Source organism: Anguilla anguilla, chromosome 12, assembly GCF_013347855.1.
Source record: "Anguilla anguilla isolate fAngAng1 chromosome 12, fAngAng1.pri, whole genome shotgun sequence".
NCBI lineage: Eukaryota > Metazoa > Chordata > Actinopteri > Anguilliformes > Anguillidae > Anguilla > Anguilla anguilla.
The window spans coordinates 33070470-33095129 of record NC_049212.1 but is presented as its reverse complement, the minus strand read 5'-3'; the positions used below and the strand labels follow the sequence as shown (position 1 = coordinate 33095129).

The 24660-nt window shown below is 45.2% G+C and overlaps 1 protein-coding gene across 1 annotated transcript in view; it reads left to right on the top strand.

Moving 5' to 3' along the window:
• The window catches only part of tenm4 (teneurin transmembrane protein 4), a 209865-nt gene that overhangs the window by 35325 nt on the left and 149880 nt on the right, over positions 1 to 24660 (top strand). Inside the window, 1 exon segment of the mRNA XM_035385277.1 lies at positions 23361 to 23653. Coding sequence (XP_035241168.1) covers positions 23431 to 23653 — 223 coding nt within the window. The 5' untranslated portion in view covers positions 23361 to 23430.

Sequence of the window (24660 nt, the reverse complement as noted above, 5' to 3'; positions counted from 1 at the left end):
GAGTCAGGCAGGAGAAACCGCAGCGTAGCACTTACTTAATCGCGCTCCGCGATCGGCGGGCCGTACATTAAGAGCCTTTCGCGACTCCGGCTGCCGCGGTAAGTGGGGGAAGAAGCGAGCCCTTTCTCCTACGGGCCTCGCGAGTCGGGCGGTGTCAAGTGCGGCCGCGCCCGCTCGCGGTTATCGATCTCCGCCCCGGCGCAGAGCGCGTGCGTGCGGGGCGAGGTGACGGCCGGCTCTTCGGAGATTCCCGCCGTCTCCGGCTCGTCAGACTCGGGCCGGCCGTTATTTCGCCGTGGCCGGAGGCAGGCGTCCGGTTGCCTGAATGTGGATCCACAAAAGCGTCCTCTCATCTCGTTCGTTTGGGCGTCCGGCAAAGGTCAAAGAGCAAATTACGTCCAATAAGGGATGATGTTAAAGCCATCGTTGAGGCGATGCTATTAAGCAAACTGAGTGCGCTTCAGTGTTTATTCATGCAGCTCTCTGGGGACCAGTGCGTCGTCATTGTCCTGGCTCACAAACTCATATCGAGATTTTCTGCCTGGATTCCCTTAATCTGTAACACTGCACTCGCCGAAGCACGTGAACTGATCTTGGGCATTATTATCATTAAGTATTATGATGGAGTATTCTTAACTGCAACAAGCTTTCTGGATTCTGTTCAGTCAGCTGTACATTGCTGAACTCTGCCAAGAGATCAGGAACATCCCTGGATCGCATTAAGACATTTTTAGGGAGCTGCTGGTTGGCTCGCCCTGTGAAGGCGCTGTTCTAGCACATGTGTGGGCCCCACAGTCTGGTTTAGAATCAGGACCGTTGCCAGTGCTGATTGGCCAGCTGCCAGGGCGGCACACAGTTGGCGCTGGCCTTGCCCAGGCGGGGGAGGATTTCAGTCCGTCAGGATGAAGGTGTCGCATTTCGCACTACTGACCCCTGCTGGTTCATCGCTGGCCTGCAGGTGCGGCTGCTGCGCTGCACGTGAAGCATCTTCCTTTCTCCATTTTCTCTTCTCCTTCTAGGAAATATGGATCTTTTGGGGAAACTAATATAGAGTATTTTTCCTGTTCTGTAGCATAAATGTAAGTATATAAGTATTGTGTTGGAATGTAGGTTTGTGAACTCATTGTATTATCTACCTTATATGTGCTTTTATGGAATAGCACAGACTTAGATGGCCTTTTACCACCTGGCTTCTTGACAGAGTTTTGGCAGAACTTGACATTTGCACAAGCTCTTGGCAGTTGGTTTCTTTTTCTGAAGATGACTTACCTTGCGGTTTTTTTTTACTCACATTTCATGAAGTCGTTTAGAACCTGAATGCTTTAATATAACCGCTTTCTCGCCCTTTACCTTTGGGCGCTTCCTGGCTTTGAATCAGTGGTCCCTGTAAAGGCCTTCGTCTGACGACGGGGGGTTCTTTATGCTGTGAACATAGCCGTGCGTTCAAGTGGCCATTTGAATTAATTTTCTCTAATTGGCAAGCATGGGTATTTGTGAACAATTTAATTACTCCAAGTATCTGATTACTAATCAGATAATCAGAAAAACTAAGTGGACTTGCGGTAAACCAGTGGTGCCCTTGCCCAACTCGATTTCTGGGCAGCGTCCTGCTTGTATAGGTCTACACCAGTGCCAGCTCACCCCTGTATCCCTGTATCGGACCACAACATCACGCCCCCCCCCCCCCCCCCCCCCCCCCCCCCACCCTCAAAAAGAACAAAAATTTAAAAATGGCGATCTGCAGCTGTAGCTTGTCACTTAATCAACTATGACTGCTGTCATAAATGATTGGACTACTGAAATTTTTAAGATCGGGAGCTGGCATGAAATCTCAAAATGTGTTGCACCTTATTGTACACCCCTTTTCTAAACCCTCATGGGAATATAGTAGAAATTTCGGTGGGTAGGGCATGACTAAACTGATCTTTCACATTAAAATAGAGATGCGGATGCCATGCATGCACTGAGACTTCGTGATCGGGGGCTGACCGTTGAAACTGCAGTTCAAAGCGTTTTATTTCCCAACGGAAACACTGAGGAAACCGCCGCTCGTATAAAGAGAAAAGCTTTACTTAAGCTGTGGAGAGCTTTCTCTTAAAGTGCTGCCGCAGCTCGCTACGCCTTTGGACATGTTCAGTTATCTGACATTTCTAAGTAGAGGGATAATTGTTCGAAATGCGCAATAATCTCCTCGCGCTGTTTTTCTGAACGTCACCAAGCGAAGGTCTGAAGGAGACAAGTTAATTAGGAGAGACGCGTGTGCTGAGATATATATATTGCACGGTGGAGATCAAAGTAGGTCATTTTGCGCGCCTTTTATTTCGGGTGAAAAGGGAGCAGCTATTTTGGATGCTGGTTTTGATGTGTATGCAGACAGAACATCTGTTTTTTTTTTCTAGATCTAAGGGTCATTTTTAAGAGACTAAGAAATTATTAAGACAGCCGTAGACATTGCTGCAAATGTGTGGGCATTAATGAAATCTTTGTTTTCCCATGATGCGCTTTAATAAGGACTTTTCCCTGGTCTCTGCATTGAGTGTGACACAAATTCACTGGGTCTGTATAATTAAAAGAATTTGTGCTTGTGTAGGTTATAATTAATGGTATGTAATATGCCTTAATGAGTGTAATTTCTTCCGCGCATCCCTACTGAGCAAACATAGGGCTGCGTGTCTATTTTAAAGTTTGGATTATTACCGTAGTGTAGATGCTTTCATCGAGTTGATAAAGTTCAGAAGAAAGAAAAAAATTAAAAAACCTGTCATTCAAAACGGATGTGCTGAGGAGCGTACTACTGCAGCACACGCATACCGTTAATCCTGCGCTGGGACTTTAATTAGTGCGTGCAACAATCTGCGCGACGATGGAAAAGAAACTTTGCCATTTTAAATTATGCATGGAATCCAACTTGTTTGGAAATATAGATTAGCATGGAATACATGTAAGTGCCTGGACTGATTCATTAATTTACAGCTGCGGTATAAACTATGAATTATTTATGTTTTCAATCCTTTCGATTTTTGGCTTCTTTATTCGTTCACAGTCAATTGGAGAGAGACAGCGGGTCGCTGAAGGGGTGAGAGGGGAGCTTTTTGCCCTTGTTCTCTTTTCGGTAGGGTCCCAATTTTGGAAATGCTGTTCCATGGCCTCTCTTGATAGCTTGTTATATGTGTCGCTCCCCTTTTCTCCTGGACCCCTTTTGTGTTATGGGCCAGGGTCTTCTGCAGTCTGAAACGTAACAAACCTCATTTTGGTGCTGCCATGTCTACAAAATGGACGCGACATTTAAATTAGATTTTATATGTGTACACACACACACACACACACACGTACATAGGTATACACACGAGTATATCCATGTACATACAGCTGTGAGTCCTTACACTGGCCCTGACAGCCTAATGTACCGTTGAAACAACAGCCTTAGTTAAAATGTAAACACATTTGTATGGTCAGAAAGGCATATTAATTAAAATAACTTTACATTTCGGATAGATTTTTAGATATTTGAAATGTAAAGATGTTTTCATTAATGTGATTTTTTGTACTGTCGGCTGTTTTAAAGACATGGCTGGAAAACCACATGAATAAATAAAATTGAATCCATTGGAAAATCAATATTTATTTTTTGATTGCGTATTTCAAATACATTTTGGTTCTCCGGGGGTTCGGGTTGCAAATCCAATACATTTAATTTTGTACAAATGAAAGGCATGCAGAGTTTTCCCTCAATTTAATATTCAGCAATCGTTAGAAAACCTATAATCAGAGCAAATAATTCAGAAAGCGATTGTTTACCCTCAAACCTAAAAATAAATAAATAAATTTAAAAAAAAAACCCTGAGTCTGTATGGGACCTAAAGATCCTGCCAGCTGGTGGGAGTTTCCCCGCCGTTCCTCTGCGCTGACCTTCGTCCCGCTAATTCCGCCGCGCTGTGGGCGGGGCTTAGAGAGCCGGCAGCGTGAGGAGCGGGGGGGCCCTGATTACATCGCCTGGATGAACGGGCCTCTGGGGCTTTCTCCTGTTACCGGCGCCGCGTCCCGCGGCATCAGCGGGGCCCGCCGCGAAATAACAACCCGCCATCTGGAAGCACGCTGCGCGGGGCCGGGGCGGAGGCGACCAATCACCACCGGCCTCAATTAAGCGCTGTTTGTTCAGCTTTTTATTATTATTTCGGTTCGGTTATACTTCACCTCAAGTAATTTCCTTTTTTTTTTTTTTAAACAAAAAAGAAAAGAAAAAGGTCTCTCTCTCTATGTATACACACCCCTCTCTCTCCACGTGTGTGCATGCGTGAGCCTTTCTCACTGAGTTTTTTTTTCTTCTTTTCGTACAAGACCATGCGCAACCCCAGGAGGTGGGGGATTGATCTGTGTTCTATCGCAAGCCTGGTTTCTCTCGTTCGGTTTGAGAGGGGATTCAGAGCGCAGTGTGATCACTCCCCGTCTGGGAAAGACTGGCTCCCGAGTCCTGCTAATGGGCAGAAGTGTCTCACTGTGGAGCTAACTTTCTCCTAATCTTTGCCGAGGGCCAGAGCAGTCTGCGCATCCTTCCAGAGCAACCAATGAAAAGAGCTCAGTAGAAAGGGTTGGGAGTTTTTTTTTTTTTTTGTCTTTCTTGTGCTGCATGGATCTTTTGCCACTGTTCTTCAGTAAGAAACGCTACTATGCCAAAGCTGGCCTTCGGGGCATCAGTTCCCTTTTGGGTACAGTTAATATGGAACCAATTTCTCCTGTTGATCCCTCCGGGCTGAAGTATGGCTCCACAAGTCGCGCCGAATGAAAGTGCCTGTCGAAATCCCAGAATCCTCTGGGGGCAGTTCGTCCAATGCCTTCCAAGATACTGATTGTTGCAGCGAGGGGGGGGGGGGGGGGGGGTGGGAAGGAAGTAGAAAGCGCCCCATGTGCCCATCTCTTGTTTTAATTGGTTATTAAATTTTATCTCTATCATTCACTTGGGTTTAAAATCCAAACCACATGTCAACAAATCATGCGAGAAGTGGACTATACCCCCCCTCCCCCGCCCTCCCCAGCTCTATGTGGCAGTGTATAAAGAACATTCATGGCCGACGGTCCTTTAAGTGGAAAGGCTAGCGAATGCCAAATAGGTTTCCTTTGAAAGGCCCTAGTCCACCCCCGTCTCTCTCCACCTTAGAGGAAGGGTTAGCCGGCCTCCACAGGCCCCCAGCTCACAGACCCAGGTTTCCTTCTAGCACCTTCTTTCCTTCACGAAACCGGCTTTCTGAAAATATAATTATGCCATGGGAGGAATCTTAAAGAACTACTTTTCACTGCAGAAAGAAATGCATAGCTGTGCCTCGCAGTGTTTTTTTTTTTTTTTTTTTTTCTTGAACCGCACAATTGATTTGCGCCTTTTTTGTCAAAGATTTTATTTTTTTTCCGGTGGAAAATGTTAAGAGCAGCATAATAGCATTACGCTAGTTGCAGCTGTGCCTGCGATGTACAGGTGTGAGTCTGAGGAGGAGTGAATTGAGGCTGTGATTTGGCCGTCAGTCTCCAGACTTAAAATTTTGAGCGGGTGGCACCGTAAAAAACCTCATGACTACCCTGGGTTAAATTACTGTGGTATCTGAAATACTTTAACACTTCTGATGCCACTCAAATTTCTGTAGATTTGACAATTTGAAAATAAAAAATATGAAAATAAACATTTTCGCCATTATTCACAATCAAATTTCTCTCTTTCTGTAATTGTACATTGTGTGTTAGTAACATGTTTCATTGAAAATTCTCAGGGATCTGTCAGAAAGTTTTCAGAATCTTAATGGCAACCGAGTATTTCAAGTACCGCAGGGATATCGTGGAGGTGTGCAGCCTCCATTAAGCTAACGGTGGCAGCTCGATAAGATGTCCCTGGTTGTTTGTCAGCATTTGTGTGCAAGCCATGTCATGTGGTGTCACATGACTGTCATTCAGGTTGCGTAATTGTCATGAATAATTCAGGTGACATTTGTGACATAACATGACATTAAGGTCACAAAAAAAAACAAAATATTGTCAGCAGTGAGGAAGAACTGACTTATGAATGAGATCTCCAGGAGTGGTCCATTTCCACTGTCTGGTTTTTTCCCCCTCCTCATGCCGAATAGCTGTATTTCTTTTCTCTTTTTTAGTTTTGAGATGTGTGACGAGCATTTTTGCAAAGCCAGGATTATTTGCTCAGACTTTGAGGCGTCATCAGTGATATTTTGGCGCTACCAGAGATGCACCTGAGCTTTGTCGTCTGCTGGGTACCGGAGTGCATAAGGAATGATCAGTATTATTAAGATGCTAAAGGACTCTTTAAGTGTGGAAAAGGTAACACCTCTGGAAAACTGCTTGGTTGAGTATACCACACATCTATAAACCATTGTTGGGCACATTATTGTGAATTGAATCTGGTCTGTGTAACTGCACAACACAATGCTTATGGCATGTTTTACAGCCTAAAGCAGTTTCAAGTTCCTTTTAGGTACGCGTGTTAAATACTTATTTAGCATGAATTTTCACAGGTTTTTTTTTTTTAAGAGAGAGAAAGAGCTTGGGAGTGTTTTAATGATCTGCAGTGTTAATGTATTTTGCAGTGGTGCAGGCCAAGGTTCCCCAACCCTGTTCCTGGAGATCTTACTGTCCTGTAGGTTTTCACTCCAACCCTAACAAAGCACACCTCATTCAACAGCTAGTGATCTCATCGAGCTGCTAATTAGTGGAATCGGGTGTGCCAAATTAGGGATGAAATGAAAACCTACAGGCTGGGAGATCTCCAGGAACAGGGTTGAGCAGCCCTGATGTTGGCCATACTATCAATAACAATCACTATGGGCTTTGAATGCTGTACATCTTTGAAAAGAACAGGCCACTCTTGCTTCCAGTGGCTACTAATGACTACTCTGCAGCTTGGACTGAATAAGCTGCAGTTGAGAATCTCATACACTTTTTGAGACCCTGGCTCATCTAAGCTCCCCTTCGCTGCTCTGGAGACGAGGTTAATAAGCTGTCCGGTCCGCTTTGTGTCACGCTGCGAGTGTATTGGGCCACTCCGGCGAGAGGCGGGAGTTACCAAGGTGATACAGGGCTGGCTTTTGAAGGTCTCCTTCAGCACTCACTTTTAGGGTCAAACGCCTGCTGGGCGTTCCATCGCACGCCGGGGGCGAGCTCGCCGCCGGAACATCACAGCCGGCGCTGTCTCGCGTGTCCCCGCTTCCTCAGCAGGCCGGAGAGCATGCTGGGTCAGGTCACATGACCGGAGAAGATTGCTGACCTTCAGAAGTGCTCTGAGCGGGGTGGCCATGTCCGTTTATCAGGTCCAGGTATCGACCTCCAGCCGTTTACCCGTTCCTAAACTGGAGCGCGCCTCGCCGCGTTCGCTGTGCGGCTTAATTAAAGTTTGACTTTAATTACGAGGCGCGAAGCACTGATGAAAGTGCGCTGGCAGTCGCCGAGGCTATTTTTAGTCCTCCCTCCAAGACCTGCCATCGCTGCAGTCGGTTGATTTCCAGACTGCGTTGGCAGCCCTTTAGCTTGGGCAGAACACCAGCGCGAGGAGAACACCGGGCCTCCTGGCCTGGGCCACCGGCCGTAAATTGTCGCTCTGAGACCAGTTTATCGACACAACCAGTTGGCTAATTGATGGAGAACACGCGCGGCAGACCGATGAGGTGTGGGGGCGGTTGTGACGTGTTGATTTTGGGTAATTCATTATTCTATTTCAGCTGGGGGGGGGTGTCTCTCTGATGCATCCTGTCTCCCAGAAACCCTCTTCTCCCTCTCCGTTTCTCCTCCACCACCGTGCCAGCGTGAACACATCCGCTGATGCAAGCATGATGTAAAAAAAAAAAAAAAAAAAAACCCTCCAAGGCAACAGCAGTACAGCCGTGCATAGAGGCTGGAAAAACACCTGTGGAGGACGAGGGGGATAATCAAATTACCGCCGTCGTTACGGCAACCCGCCGGCACGGGCTTTTATTTATGCCGCCATCACTCTCTCACCGCCCCATGCTGCCGCCTGATTGGCTGATCTCTCACCGTGCGCTCGCGGCCTGCAGCTCGTCAGGATCTATCCTGATTTAGCCGGGAAATTTAGATGAATGTGGAAAAGACGCGATGTGTAAAAGACACTGACCAGACAAGTGAGGGCATGTGCCTGCTATGCACAGACCCTCAGAAGTAGAATAAATGAATAAGTAAATAAGGTTAAAAAGAGCAAAGCGATAGGCTGTCTTTTCTATTTATTCTTCAAGCCGCGTGGAACATCCCCACCATCTATTTAGGAAATAAAAGTGTAATTTGTGACAGTTACGAAGACTGGGTTAAAAAGCCGGCTCATTTTGGTGTTTCGTCATCAGTCTTGGGATGTTAAGTGGATGCTGAGCTTTAAAGGGTGCTTTGAGAGCGGGAAGGAGAGATCGCCGCTGACCCGCCAAGCGCTGACGAGTCAGCAGAACACGCGCGAAATACTCACCGGCGGCCCGCGACTTCGTAATCGCGTCTCCCTGTTTTTTTTCTCTCTTTTCGGGGAAATATGTGGTGTGTGTGGGGCTTAAAAGATGTGCGAAGCGACTACACGCCATCTCTCTCTCTTTTACCTTCTCTCTCTCTCTCTCTCTCTCGCTCTCCCTTCTTACACGGTTATGTCTTCCCGAGCGAGAGTGCTCGGCGGAGCTGCTCTCCCACCCAGGGGATTGTGGGAAAGGGACGCCCGGAGCCGAGGAGGCAGAGAGCGACTCAGTCAGGCAGCTCAAATAAGCTCATCACTATTCAGACCCCTCTCCACAGCCTTGCTGCGTGTGCTGATTCTCACCATTAAAATTGAGCTGCCTGTGGACTGATTGTCTCTAAAAAGGCCATTATAACCGCTTTAGAGCTCCTGTCTGTTATCCTGTACAAATATTCATGGATCCAGAGCCTCCACCTGCACTCGCTAAGATTGTGGCTTTTTTATTTTGTCAATAAATCATCAATCTTTTTGCAAATGACTTGTCCCGAACCTATTGAGAACCTTTTTTTATTTTTTAAATTTTAAAACTCTGTTAAATGAATATTTCACTCGAGGGTATTTTGAATATTCTTGCATGAAAATACGTTTTATGTTAAAAGTGAATCCTTTCTTCATTCATATGTCCAAGGACAAGGGTGTCTGTGTCTGTGCTTATGCCACCAGACACACAGTTGAATGGAATGATTGGAATCATCCAAATACTTCAAAGAAAGTGCCAGAACAGCATGGGGGAGTTTCTGCTTGCGACCAGAACAGGGAACAAAAAAACCAGTGTTGTCTGTTAAGCACCTCTGGAAATTATAACTAAAGAGTATCTGAGATGCGTCTTGCATAGCCAATTGGTTATTAAACCTCAGCAAGGTCCAGTCAATGGGCCTCAGTCACAAAACATGGGTACGATCATATTTGATCGTAAACTGTGTAAGAACGTTTCCACGAACATTTCAGAATTCATCATTTTTTTTCTTATATGTATTTGTTCATGGCTGTTCCCTTATGCTAATCTCATGAACAGGATTGTGCATAACATGTATAAACAGTCAGCATTCATCGTCTCATACTCCTGGGTTATGCACAAAAAGAAAGATCTGCATGAATCATGTATCCTATATTGGTTTTTCATAGGAACATTTTTATGGAAAAAAATAGGAATAATTTGGGAGAAGTTTTGAGGCCCAATGTTTGCTTCGTAATCATTTTCAAACCTTTCTGCTACCTCTGTCAGTGCGTTTCAGTTTTGACGTCGAAGAGTAGTTCTGGTGTTGGTTTTCTTTATATTGTACTTTATTTTAATTCAAACATTACACTTCCTGCTTTCTCATAGTTTAATGTGTCCACCCCTGCCTTGCATGTGCTTCTTGTTAAATAGTGATGGTGTCCCTTTATGAGACCACCCATGAAAATGAATAAGTGCAGCACCACAGTTTACGGGATGTCCCTGATTATGGGGAACAGTGTTTGACACTGCTGTCTTATGAATCGTCCCTCTCTCGTGTCCTGTTCAGTGGGACCAGGAATGAGATGCGAGTGCTGGTATTTTAGGGCACGATGCGGTGGAACCATGGGAGAGAAAGAGATGGTGCTGGTTACCGTGGCGATTGTGTTTGTCCGGGCAGGGAGAGGAGCTCCCCCCCCCCGCGAATGCTGTTCTGAGGTCCGATGAGCAGCTTCACTCCACTCCGCCGGGCCATTATGGGCTCTGTAACTGCCCTGGCAGGGAAGATGGATTTTGGAGCACAGGAAATGAAATTGTCCCGCGTTGTGGTCCTGCAATATGCAGGGATCTAAATGATTTGCCAGCTCCTTTGGATGAAGCACAGAGGTGTCTAAGGGAGGCAGAAATTACCCGTTCCTCGTTTTAAAGCCTTGAAATCCCCCCCCTGCCCCCCCCCCTCTCTGTCAGGTCAGCAGACCACGAGTATCCCAGCGCGTGCGGCGTGGCGTGTGCTTCTGCGTGTTGAGCCGGGTGTGCGGTTCTGCCGCTAGCAGGGGCGAGCCGCTTGGTGCGGCGTCGCAGTCCCGCTTTTCTGTGTGACAGAACCCACCGCTCGTGCCGCAGCCCCTGTGAGGCTTCGTGGCCCAGGCTGCTGCCTGGCTGTCTGCTAGCAGCCCCGGGTGATTGAGCTGCCGCTCTCCTCATTAACGCTGTGCTCGTGCTCTATGTGACAGGAGCTGAGTCACCATTGTGCCTAACCCCCCCCACACCCTCACCCCCTTACTGGAACACAGTGTTTGAGTCACGCAGAGAGGATGCTGGCCAGGTCACCTGCAAACAGGCTTCACTCTTATTGCTCTGAGCCTCATAACCTTACTGTACTACGGGCCGTACCAGGCGCACTCTCTACTGCGCGCTCTGTTGCCAGTAGACCATGATTTTGTATTGGATGCAGTCAGAGATAGCGTTGCAGGACAGCTAAACCAGAGAACTGAGCCAGCACAATATTAAAGTGCATATTACCATGGTGTAGGCGGCAGCCCCCACCTCAGTGGTGCCTGGAGTAGAGGACATTATGCTGTTTACGTTTGTTACGACACAGATTTGTTCAGTTTAGAGCAAAAAAAATAAAAAGGAAAGTAATATTCTTGCTGGGTCTCTGCACATTGCTGAGAACTTGCTGAAAAGAACAACACCCAGGACTTGTGTAATCCCTGCAGAGTCTCATTTTGTGTGCCGTTCAAATCCCAGGGGTGTTGAGACCTGGCCAATTAGAATTCCGTGGTCCTGTTTGTGCTGTTATAACGATGGTCTGTGCACCAATTTGTGAAGAAATTTATGTTTGTAAACCTGCGAGACAAAAGCAAAAAAAACTTGTTGCGCGCGTGTCTGAGGGGATGCTCTTACGCCGCGCGTCTTTCAGCGCTGTCTGGCGGAGGCTGTTTTCGTCGCTTCGGGGGCTGTTCCTTTGCTCTTTCCCAAGATGCAGGTGCAAATTGACGCGGTTTCCTGATGAAACTCGGCGACAATTGTTACACCTTCTGCGTCGAGCTCGCGTCTCCTGTTCACTGCGGTGCGCTAAGGTGAGAGCGCGTGGTGTGATACCGTGCTGAGAAAAACGGGGAGGGTGGGGGGCAAGGGGGGGGGGGGGGAATGAACAACTTGGGAGTTGACGCCCTCCCCCTCCAATCATGTAGTGTTTTTTTGGCATTTATGATACGCGTTCATTTTGAAAATGGCTGTGCTAACAGCTTACCCACCATCCCACAGCGCAAAGCCACCCACCCCCCAAAACACTGCCCCTCACCCCTCCCCACTGACAGCCCCCCCCCCCCCCCCTGCCCTACCCTGCCCTCTCATACAAAGAAAAATGTGAAATGGGAAGGTCCAAAGCATTGTGTTTTTATGTGCCCATTGCATTGCTTTTAATGTGTTGTATTATCACGTAGTTCAATCAGTTTCTCTGGTTCACACATGCTTGTGTCATCTGAGATGGCTAAAAATAACCTAATGCATACGTAGAACCTCTGAAGGCATCATTTCGCTGTTTGCTAGCAGGGCTTTTTGTTGCTCGAGATCACGAGCCCCTGAATGCACTTTACCTGTCGTTGGGAAGCCCAGAGGTCATCAGAACCCCCTCTAAGTCTCTAAAATATCGTTCATCACGCACAGAAGCCATCTGAGCCAATCAAAAAACTGAAATGATATTTAAAAAAAATACCCCGATAAGTAAACTACCCCTTTAAAGTGTGTAGTTTACACAAAAATGCCTATATCACTGCTGTAAACATTTTATGCAGTCTTAGCGGGTGAGACGCATGTAATGGTGATCAGTAGCTATGCTGAAGTATTTGAACGAATGTCGTTTTTTTGACCACATGTTTCCGGAAGAGTTCAAAGATAAATGTCTCATGGTGTTCAGAAACCTAAGAGCAACCAATCATAAAAAAAATTCCCCCATTTCTGGCTGTCTTTAGCAGTAAATTGTCTGCAGTCTTGTTTGGAAAGAAGTTGGATGCCCTTTGGCCCCCTCTGATTGGTTGGCCTTGGCAATAAGGCGGGAAAGGCTCTCGGAAAGGAAATCCGACTGAAGCTGGGACAGGAACCATGCCTCTGGGTCTGTGGCTGCAGTTTCTTTTGACTCTGGCTTTGATAGAGGAAAAGCATAATCACGCAGAATACCCACCTCTATCCTTTGAGCTTATCCAGTATTAAGTCCACATGTTGGAGATGAAGGGTCAGAGGTGTAGGTCAGGGGGTGAGAGTTGGGGATTAGTGTGGTGGTTGATTGTGGTTATGCTGGGACTGCTGGCTCTCCGGCTCGCGCGGTGAATTTGCTCCAGGAGTGCAGCGCGATGGGCAGTAATCACTTCGTAATGAGAGAGCCTGACACCGGCGCTGACCTACACCAGTGTCCTTGATGTCCTGTTTCACAAGCCGGTACTCCAAGGGCCTGGTGCAAGCGGAGGGGATTCTGTCCTGCCTTACTTATCTATTCATTTTGTTATTTATTCATTGATTGATTTATTGTTCCTGTTGAAACTCCAACTAAAGATTGAGAGCAGGGTAAAGGAGTCAAGATTACATTACTCGTACCCCCCCGCCCCCCTGGGTGATGTGTGGTCTTATAATGGCTCTCCACCTCCACCTGGGTTTGCGCTGCCCGGCTAACCTCTCACGGAGTCGATATGCCGCATCTTTCCCCAGCTAAGCTGCTGATGGATCAGTGACAGCCAGAGAGGACCCTGACGCTCTTCACATTGAGCAGTCAAGGTCAGAAACGACCAGTGGAGGGGAGACGTTGGCGGTCGGTGGTGCGCGGCTGGAACTCGCAGCGCTGCTCCCTCGTCGGTCTCCGTGCCGACCGTCACCTTCAGTCACCGGCTGTGATTAGTAGCAGGTCTGCGCGCTGCAGCTGCCCTGCTGCTGACTCCCAGCTAACACAGGATGTCCTCACAGCGTCACCGGAGTGTTCAGTCGGTGTTATACCGTGGCCATAACATGACAGCGACATTGTGGGGACATTTTGCTGTGCCGCCTCTGTTAGTGTTAAAGCTTTTAACGGGGTGTGCCTGCTTTACGTCCTGACGAGTCTCCCGCTTTGATCCCACAAGGAGGCGCCGCTGGCTTTGTGCGCGCACACGCACTAGCACACGCAAAGTTGCACGTGCACACATGCACCTACACTCGTGCGCACACATACCAACACACACACACTCTCTCTCTCTCACACACACACACACACACATACATGCATACACACACACACACTCATACACAGGCACACACACACCCATACACACACACACACACGCACGCACACTCACGCATACACGAATGCACACACACATACATGCACACTCATGCACACACACACACACACGCGCACACACACAAACACTTCACAGGCTGCTGCATTAATAATCGGTCGGCAAACCGTTCCCCTGAAAACCCTCCCATCTGTGCGTGCGTCTGTAGAGGCGGCGCCCTCCCCCTTCCACTTCTTCAGAAAACACACCTTTCTTGGGGCCCTGCAGGGCCTTTCTCTGGACATGAAGGCCTGAGAATGTTTTCCCAAAAGGAGCAGGAGCGGGGGGTCTGCCCCCGGTATTCAGCTCGTCTGAAAGGCCTCCCTGGGCACGATTCCGGTCATGCTCAGACACCCCTATTCTCAAACTGTCCCCCATTATGCGCGTATGAGGGGGTGTTGTGTGGGTGTGTGGGTGTGTGTGGGTGGGTGTGTCAATAGCTAAACCATGCCTGGAACTGATTTCTTTTTCCTTTTCTCCAGCTGGGGGGGGGGGGGGGGGGGTATGTGGGGGGCGGAGTTTACATCAGAGAGCGAGAGGGCCTTGTGATGTCTTGGACCCTGGCTGTAGCTCTCCAGTTATGGCACCTCTCACCGGATTATAAACGTTTTCGCGAACCGGTAAATTAACAAACGCTGCATTTAATGATGTTTGATGACAGGTTTTCTTTTGTAATTAAAATTGAAATAATTATATATATGGTAACCATGGTAATAGCTGTCTAACTACAGCTGACTTAACTTTGTATTGAGTAGGGGGTGATCATCGAGGTCCTGTACAGTTCGTACATAATTGTCAACGAATTTACATCTCGGTACCACAAGGACAAATGAATCCGTAAAAAATATAAAAAAATAAAATGTAGAGGTTTCAGAGGTGGAGACGTAGGAGCAGAATGTAAAATTCACAAAACTTTTTCATGTCTTCTGGCGAAAGATGTTGATCATAAGATTAGTGCTCATGGAGGACTTAATGAGGGTCTTTCACAGTGTCTCATTACTGGCAGACACCTTGGCTGATGTGGCATCACTGCCAGGTACAGCCGCCTAATTGCTTTTTATTTAGCAGGAAATTTTCAGGTAGGCTTCAGGTTTCACTCTGTGGCTGAGTCGCTTCACCTCTTTTTAATCAAAAAGGTTCCTCAAAGAGCGATTCATTTAAAATAGCCTGCATTGGCTGAAATTTCCTGTTGCTGATCATTTGCCCTTGTTTGTGAAATGGAAAATCATCCATTGGGAAACTATTACATTTATTAATGTTTTATGTTTGAAAATAAGAGCGCATAATGATGAGAACAATTTATTCAGCCTGTCTAGGCTCGTCCTGTAAGTATAGGCCTACTTATTCTTTTGTAATGAAGCATTACTATACTTTGGATATTCTGGTTCAGGCACAGGCTTATAATTCCATACTTTGTGGACTGTATTAAGTGATACTAGGACACTGCAGATTATATGATATAAAAAAAAATTGTAGTTGGCAATAAACAAAACATGGACTTATGTTGCAATAAAGTAAATGAAATGGCTTTGAAGCCATATGGTATTCCTGTTCCTTAAATATGCATAAGCTTCTTACAGAAGCCAGTGTTTTATTAAATGTATGTTTATTTGATTTGACCTTGAGAAGATTTCCTACAGATTGACACCTGCCCCCCAAAGCCCAGAATGTGTGGGCCTGATCAAGCGGGAGGTCAGATTCCGCTCCATTGTGACATCACAGCTAGACGAGCTCTGTGTGTCACGTGGACAGGCGCATTTGAAATATTCCTTCTGCGTTTCTGGAACCTTCCGCCCTGCAGGTATACTGGTTCATCCTAATTTTGGCGTGGTGTTTTTAAGCAAGTGTTGCTGAATTATTCTCAGAAAAACTGTGAGTACCTTGAATGTATTTTGCTAATGAGAAGAGTAGCCAAATGGTAGCCAAAATCAGGGTCCCTAAGAGCTCAGGGGCATTTAATGACTGTTCAGTTAGCCAGCGGACTGCAAAGAGGGATAAGAGGCAGATTTGGTGTAGGGTGTTGCAGAGATCCGATGGGCTTATGGGTGATAATGGGCATTCCAGATGGGAGGTGTGATAAAACTGGAGATGGCAATTGGTTCCAGATAAACAAAATTATTCCGTGGCTGTGGTTCACATTATATTCTGCGTGATCATCCAGCTGGGGATTGATTGTGAATACAAATGTAAAATCATTCTTTTGAAAAGGTGGTGCTACAGTACATACAGATTCTGGGATCTGGCTCGTTGTTGATGTTTGTAGACAAGACATCAGTGTAAGGTGTTTTCGGTACAGATCCAAAAGCGTTTGTTTGTTACGGATGTATTCAGTTTCACACCTTTGTTCGTTAACGGAAAATGTCAGTATTGTATTGGTGCTACGTTCAACAAAGAGATTTTTGTTGGCAGGGCTAGCAAACAACCACCAAAGATGTGTCACGATAGGCTGCGTTTGAATGAAAGGGTGGTTTCGTAAATATGCTTAAGGAAAGGTGAGAACTTACACATTGATGTAGACTTCTGAAGAGATTCTGAAGGCAGCTATGGATTTTTATTAGAGACAGCTGTTAGCAGCATGTTATTCTTCGACCTGTCGCAGTATGTAGCGGGTCCAGTGTTTATTCTGCAGACTTTACTTTCTGGGTATGCTGTATTTACCGGATCGGGATCAGAATTGGACTTTATTGGCCTCGTGTGTTTTTATCCATACAAGGAATTTGACTGATTGACCAAGTTAGGAGTCCTCGTACGTATGAAAACATACTTGGCCGAATTAAGTCTCATTCTGATCCGGATTCTGTAACGACAGCATACATATAATATATCCAGAGAAAGTGAAGTCTGTGGAATCAAAACTGGAGCAGCTGCATGCTGTGTGGTAAAAAAAGAGGAGAACGCAGTTGTGTCCAGTTTGCAGTTGCAGGGAGTCGACTGCAGTTGCACACGACCTTTATCTGACTCTATGCACCTGTCTCACTCACAGCACCGGTTATGTAAGCCAGATCTCTGTTCAGTATTCCAGCCTGTGCTCTTCCTGCTTTACATCCAGTTGCACATATCGAAGGTGAATATAAAATGCACACTCAAACAAAAAGGAAAAAAAAAAAGTTCCCAATCTTACCCAAGGAAACCTTTCCGAGAACAAATTGTCGGAACTCCAGACAATGAATTGGTCAACTGGGATTAGGGTAACCTCTAACGAGAAATGCCCTCCCACTCGCGCGCAGTTCTGAAAATAATAATTCTCCTCAGGAACGCGGCACTTGGCGGCTTTTGCATTTTAACGGAAAGACTAAAACTGCATCTGGAGAGAGGGAGCGATGCGGGTCGATCCGCCTGGGTCCAGCGATTACCCTGGAAACGGGTCTGCGGGTTTTTTATTTTTATTTTTTATGCACAGCCGGTGCCGAATGGCAGCCTTCAGCTCAAACCTCTAATTATTTGATGGATGGAGAGGAAGCGATTTGCATTCGTATGGCACCTTTGCACTCCCTCTGTTTAGATTCGGTATTTTTACAGACCGCCTGGATGCGGACAATTACTACCAACCAGCTTCCTTCAGCCAGTCAGTCCTTGGCAACCTTTGAATAAATTGAAATTCCTTTTAATACAATTCACACTGGTGGTTTTCTTAGTAGGTACAGGTATGCTGTGGGTCTGTAGAGTGGCCCATAGTAATTTCCGTAATGGCTGCGACAGCTCCCAGCAGCTGAGCAAGACTGGCTTTGTTCACGAAAAAGAAAACAAGACCAGGTCAAAACCTAGTATATGGCTGGACCGAACCGGCCGACCAATGGTGTAACTTCATCACTCAGTCACTCAGTCACAGACATGCGCAGTGTAACTTCATCACTCACTCAGTCACTCAGTCACAGACATTCGCGTTTATAGGGCTGGCCCTGCTGTTGCGGTCCAGCCAAAAATAAACCGTGCATGAATAGTCCTTTCAACATAAAGGGCAATGGATGTTCTTGAGAGAATATTGTATTGTCCACTTGTCTGTAGTGTTTAATGTTTAATAATAGATAAATTGTATACCTGTTTTACTGCATATGCTCTTATTTTTGTACTCCTGAATACTTCTACACAGATGTGTGTGTGTGTTGCCACGAAGTTACAGTGTAAGACTTTATTTTAGAACAGTGCAAACCAGGCAAAATGTTTTATTTTTTGTTAAAATTGTGGAAATAAAGGGTTAAAGAATCTACTAGCTTTGCTGATTGGAAAGGCTTTTACTGCACAAGGTTTTGAATGTTACATTATACAATTGGATTTCATCCTGTGTTGGAGAGGTGAATACCCAGCAAGCAAATTTTTTTTGGAATTAAAAAAAATGTATATTTTTTTAAATTGTGAGTATTATTGCAAAATATTTTTCAGCTTTACAACTAGTTAGGTCCAGGACATTTTTTTACCCACATGCAGTTTTGTGAATGTGTGTGCAACCCAATAAAATACAATTTCCACAACCAAACAAAAAGAAAATATTATTATTAATATTAAATATTATTTGGCAAGCTGGATAATAGGGTATTCAAGTTCATCCCTGTTAAAGACCAAAGTGTGCTTCAGTTTCAAAGTCAGAAAATAAGAATGAGCTGAGAAGTTTAAAAAAGGAAATCAATTTTTTCAATCAGTTTTATTATCACAGAAAGAAACCAGATGCAATTTCAATCTGTGTTTCCCAAATGCACAAATATCCATTTCGACAATTTGTCTGGGCTTATTTTAGTAAAGCAGACTGACATCTATTTTGTATTTATTAAATAGTTACATTCTAAGGAAAATGGCAACATTTAAATGTAAAAAGAAGTGATGCATTGCAACTTGCCATACAAGGCACATGACTGTGCAAGTGCAAGACTGAAGTAGAAACAGCATTGTGTGCTTTCTTTTACTTTTACTTTTACATACGGCCCTCTACCAATGGGGATTGTCATGAACCCCCCCCCCTGCACACACACACATGTGTCTAGTACACTAGTATACAGAAGCCGCTAAGCTCATTGTAGGCCATTGTAGTTATAAACAAGCATATGGAATCATTGCATAGAGTATTTTCCTATACAGGGTAAGATGACAGCACATAAACACTCTGGTGTTAAATATCCAAGGCTTTGCGTCTGAAACGCTTCAGAGATAATTATACCCCTGGATGTCAGAAATGTAGAACACTGTTGTCTTTTGTTTCCCTCTATAGAAAGCCTATTGTTAAAGTATCTGAAACTGTTCCTTTTTTTGATGCACTTCCTGTCACGGTCCTATCCTTTTATTCATCCCCATCGGAGAAGTCGTAGGCCTTCAAGCATTAAGAATCTGACCAAAAAAAACAAGGGTTCTGGGCTGAAGCGTAGCACAGCCTAGCTGCTTGTACTGGAAGTGAGTTCTGAGGGCTAACTGCACATGCCTGACTTTTGGAGGCCAGTTATTTCCCCCATAAGTGAAAAATTCATTCAGAAAAATACCCTGCAAAGTATATATTGGTGTAAGTCTGGGATTCCTAAATGGGAGGCGAATCTTTTATTTACACCGCGTGCCTGTAGCGTATCTGAAATAGCACTTCTCGGTGAGCGTTCAGAGTTGGTAGCTTTTATTGTGGAAAATGTTATGATATTTGTCCCATGTAGTGCAGGTAATGGTAATGTTTTATCCAGATTTCTGGGGATTTAGACATGTTCGAAGAAATGCTCAGATCTGCTAATGCATTATCAAAAAGTGAATGTATTGTTCTTTTTTGTTGCTTTTTCCAGAATCAAGAGTTAACACGTTACATTATTCCAGGGTGTGGCATAGTACACTGACTCGGAACATATTTCTTGGTTTTTGAACAAAAAACCTGTCTTGAACAGCTGTAATTATTGCTGCCTTACCTCTATGCTAACATGTCTTCGAAAGAAGGTCATGTAATCAAGTGAGAGACTGTTTGTCAAATAGTAGTCAGTAGTATGTTTCACGTTAAAAAGAAACTTGGACTCCATTGTTATTTATTGTGGTCTATGGCACATGTTTAATTTATTCAGTTTTGGCCCTGTGCTCAGTGCTTTACTCGCTCTAAATTCATGGTTTTTAAAATTGCGTGGATGCCGAAATGCACAAGTAAGAACTCACAGCCTAAATTGGAACGCTCGCTGAGGGGGGACGTCAGCTAGCTGAGCGGAGGGTGGGTGGGTTTCAGACGCGGAGAGCAGTGGCGGTGTTCCAGCAGAAGCGCGCTCTGGAAGGTTGTTATTTCGTGGTGCGTCTCGGCTGTCGGAGAGCGCGCACGCCGCCCCGGCGCTTCGGTGAAAGGCTCGGCCGGCCGTTCCCATGGCCCCCGAGGAGCTGCCGGCCAATTAGAGTGGCAGAAAGGATCCGCGGAAGAAGAAAGGGGGTCACTGCAATTGAACCCCATCTTTTGAAATGAATACAATGCGCCTAAAGTACATCGCTTTTAATTTCAGAAGGCTTGCTTTTTGTCACTCCCTAACTTTCGCATTAGATGAAGGATCATGGGTAAAAAATAAAAAAAAAAGGTAGTAGGAAATTAGAAATTTGGAAGAAAAAGCTCCCTAATTTTCTTAGATGCAGTCAAAGTGCATTTTCTGTCTCAAGGAGAAAAGATGTTTTCTTTTTCTATGGGAGGGGGGGGGTGTCAACAGGGGAGGTTTTCCTGTTAAGGGTTGCAAGTCGTTAATCACAGGCATCTTTTCAGCTGTCAGTGATAACAATAGGTGACCCCAAAACCCAGCATAACAGCTTGTGATAATGCCGGTTTTTTCCTCTTCTCTTTTGAAGGGCCACATGTAGTTTTCCTTGGACTACTGTTCTGTCTAAAGATGTTAATACCACAGTTTTCTAAAAGCAATTCATTATCCAGACAGGAGCTGAGAACATGTTTTTCTTCAAAACATTTTCCTAGCAAGTTTTTTGTTTTGTTGTTTTTTTAATTGCCTTGTGCAGAATAGTCCTCCTTCTGTAATATCCGGAGACATATTTTTATCAGAAGATAAATAGTTAGTTTTCACAACTTCACCCACAGTATCTGAGACGTCCTCTGATAATGACTTTGCTGAATTCCAGATTCGTATCGCTTGAAAGTGGAAACAAAGTGGAAGCTATTATTTGAGAACAGCATCTGATTTGTCAACAGTGCATTTTAAAAATCTTTTGGCTACAACAGACGAACCATTTGAACCATCTGTAGATCTGTAAATCACAAATTAGCAACGTGTGAGGTAACAACCCTCTGTATGCTTGATTTGAGGTATCTCACTAAGGTGTGCCTGTACTTGTTTGTTTGTGTGTGTGTGTGTGTGTGTGTGCGTGTTGACAAGGTGGCTATTCAATAAACAAAATGGCAGTGTAAAAATCCCTCTACTTCAACTGATACTAACAGAAAACAATTGCCTAGCTTCTTAAACATGCTTTAAGCTTCCCCGGTACCTCTTCAGCAATTTGACAAGCTTTTACGTTTTCCCCTCTCATCTGATCTGTTTCTCATAATAATGTAGTCGCCTTCATTATTACACCGCATATGATGATGCATTCCACAGCTGGACAGGAGAAATCTGTTGATTACAGGACTGATGTACTTTTAGTAAGTAAGTTCTACAGGGGTGTTGGGAAAGGCAGCTGTGATGATTAATATCTTTAATACATCACAAACTATGGAAAAGCACCTGCCACTTCTAAAGGTGCTGCAAGAGCAACATTTCTGTACGGCACATAAAAAAATATATTTGTGGAGTGCTTGGATCGTAAACGTTTTATGGGTAGAAGATTTCCCCTGTAGTATTTTATCGGACTTTAATCCCGGCTGTTTTCCTGGAAGTACTGCAGCTGAGAGCCTCACTGATGGTTTCTGTCTCCTTAACTGGGAAAAAAATGGATGCAAGATGGGCTTTACTGGGAAACATTATGAAATGCTTGCACATACATGGTAAAAGGTTCAGTGTTAATTAAACACTAACTGTATTTATATGGCTCCACAAGGGATAAAAATGTAATGATTTTTCACATGCCATTTTGCCATTTAGGTCGCGTGATTAAGAAAAACGTAAACATCTGTCCATGCCAATAAGCTATTTCTGTTGTATTTTTTATGATCTGGGAAGTGAAATAGACATCTGAAGGTTCCGACAATGCCATATGTCAAGTGATGTCATTTCACCTTCCATATCATGTGACACTGTAAGATTGAGCCCTCATTTGCTGTTGGGGGTAGGTGTTTTTTTTTTTTTCTTCTTCTTCTGGGACCTTCCTGCCAGTCCCAGCTCACTGAGTCTGCACCACTCCGCTTAATGTCAAATGCATAAAAAGGGCAATTTCAGCATGGGACTTTCAGACACTAATTAACACATTAAAAATTAACAGTGTGTTGCCCTCCAGACCAGCTGCCACTCTTAACAGCTCTTTTATCTTATGACAATTTACAGTATGGTATATGCGTTATATATCATAATCATATATATGTGTTATATATCATAAGCTGTTGTTGTTTTATGTCTTCCTTAGGTGCAGATTGACACATGGCTAATGACTTTTCCCCCCTCTGTATTTAGGATACCATTTTGTATGCAAGTACAATGATCACGAATGTCTCTTTGTTCGTATATACCTACAGCATAGGCATTATATTTATAGCCAAACTCTGCAGTCCATGGTGTGAAGAAGACTGAAAATAGACTTTAGATTGCATCGGTGGTTTCGAGGGTTTTTTCAGACTAATAAGGAGCCTCAGTCCCAAACGTTGTCGAGGTTGGACTATTTTTGTTTTGAGTTTTGGGAGAGCTGCAGTACTGAGATTTTCAGTACTCTTTAACATTCGCACTATTCAGACGCATGGATATCGGAGCCGAATAAGCTCTTGAACCTCAACTGCTTGCTGTTTTCAAAGGAAATGATATTTCTTTGTTATTTGAATGTTGGTTGACTGATACCTTCAACGTCCTGCATGTTTCAGTACTGCTGTATCGCCACTGCAGCATTTAACCTTGTGTCACATTCCGATTGCACCCTATAGAGTTTGGATGTAATTATCTGTTTTGAGCTGACAGATGCCAGGATGCAAATTAACATTTATAAGCCAGCAAAGTTATGTAAACTGTGTCCGTCGGTGATGTGGGAATGGGTCCAGTAAAAAGAAGAAAAATTAATGGCAATCGCAAACATTCAATGCACTCGTTAATTGTTTGTCATCAGAAGAGTTGTTTTGTTCTGTCGTTTATTAGCACATTGTGTGGCTGGTCTGTTTTCTCAGTTCCTTTAAATGTGTGACCTAAAAAAAAGTACTTATGTAAACCACTAATTTCATGGTCTATATTTAAACCAATTGCAGATGAATGCTCGTCATCTCTAGATATTTACTGGACATATAACCACAAGCCCTGCCAATGGCACTGACCACACAGTTATGTAAAGATGCAGGAATTTCTCAATACAATGACAAGTTCTGGTAATGCCATCTATGAATGGTCTTTCATATAAGCTACAAAACACCTTCATAAGCACTACATAGTATCTTCATAAACACTACGTAGACATTCAAATGAAGGATTTCCAATGGCAAGCTCTTGGGTTCTGCCTGGCGTAAAGTGCGGCGTAATAAGTGGAGGGTTTTTCCGCCGTCCTCTTTTCGCAGGATCGCCGGATCTGATTAGCCCCCCTCGTCGAGCCGCGGTGTTGAAGAGGCAGCGGAGGAAGAGGCAGCCATGGACGCGAAGGAGCGCAAACCCTACCGCTCGCTGACGGGCCGGCGGGACGCCGAGCGGCGCTACACCAGCTCCTCGGCCGAGAGCGACGACTGCAAGCTCAACCCCAGGTCCTACAGCTCCAGCGAGACGCTCAAGGCCTTCGACCAGGACTCCAGGCTGGCCTACGGCGCCCGCGTCCAGGACCTGGTGCACCAGGAGTCGGACGAGTTCTGCAGGCCAGGTGGGGAACCTTCGGCACCGCCACCGACCGTGTAGCCCGCGTGCGGTTCCACAGCGCTCGTTCGGGGAAGTGAAACGCAGTGAGCGTTGTGGTGGTATACAGGCGCATGTGAGGCGTTGCTTATTTTCATAGCGAACACAGGGATAGCTCTCTCAGTGTTACAATCTCTAATGTGGTAATGAGGGTGAAGGCTTTAAGATGCTGCAGTTGCGGGCTTTGAGCTTCCTGAAAGTTTTTGGAAATGTTTAACTGCAGTGCGAAACCAGCTCTGTGTAGGATTCTGCTCGTACTTTCTAATGCGCAACACCTCTTCGCAGTCGGGCAGCTTGCCTCGGTCTCTTGATCTCATTAGGACAGTGAGTTTTACAGAGGTCCACAGAAATTGGGGTGGGGGAGAGTGGGCAGGTGGGCGTGAGTCAAGCAGGTCGCGGTATTCGCGGGTTAGCTCAGACTTTATTGGATTATGCAGCGGGGAACAAGCGCCAGAAGCTTGAGAAACTACCTTTCGTCGCTGGAGGTCATGTCTCACGATGGGTGGGGAATGGGAAACGTCCAGGCGAAGCGGCTCTAAAGGCTTTTCCTGGCAGAAGCTGAGATCTGAGTCAGCACGGGGCAGGTTAATCTGTAATGTAATTGGCAATAAACAAACACTAATGCAGCCATTTTGGCTCAATTAGGGTCTTGATAGCGTGGCGGCATATATTGACCTGCATGGAGAAATGGTAGTTGTCATTATTTGTTTCTTCTCTATGAACTGTGAGTGCAGGGGAAGTACATCCTCAGTACGAGGATGGCAACTGCGGTGCCGCATCTTGCCATTTTCTCCATCTGGAATGTCTCTTGTGTGCCGTTCCATAGAAGCATGCTGCATACCATAGAGTTCTAGGCTGTCAGGTTGTAAAGTGCGGTTGAGAGCGCAATAAGAGAGGGAAACAGGCCACAGATGGCGATCTTATTGGTTTGTCTTCGTCTCCGTGGCAATCAGATTGGAATTAGAAGATTCATTT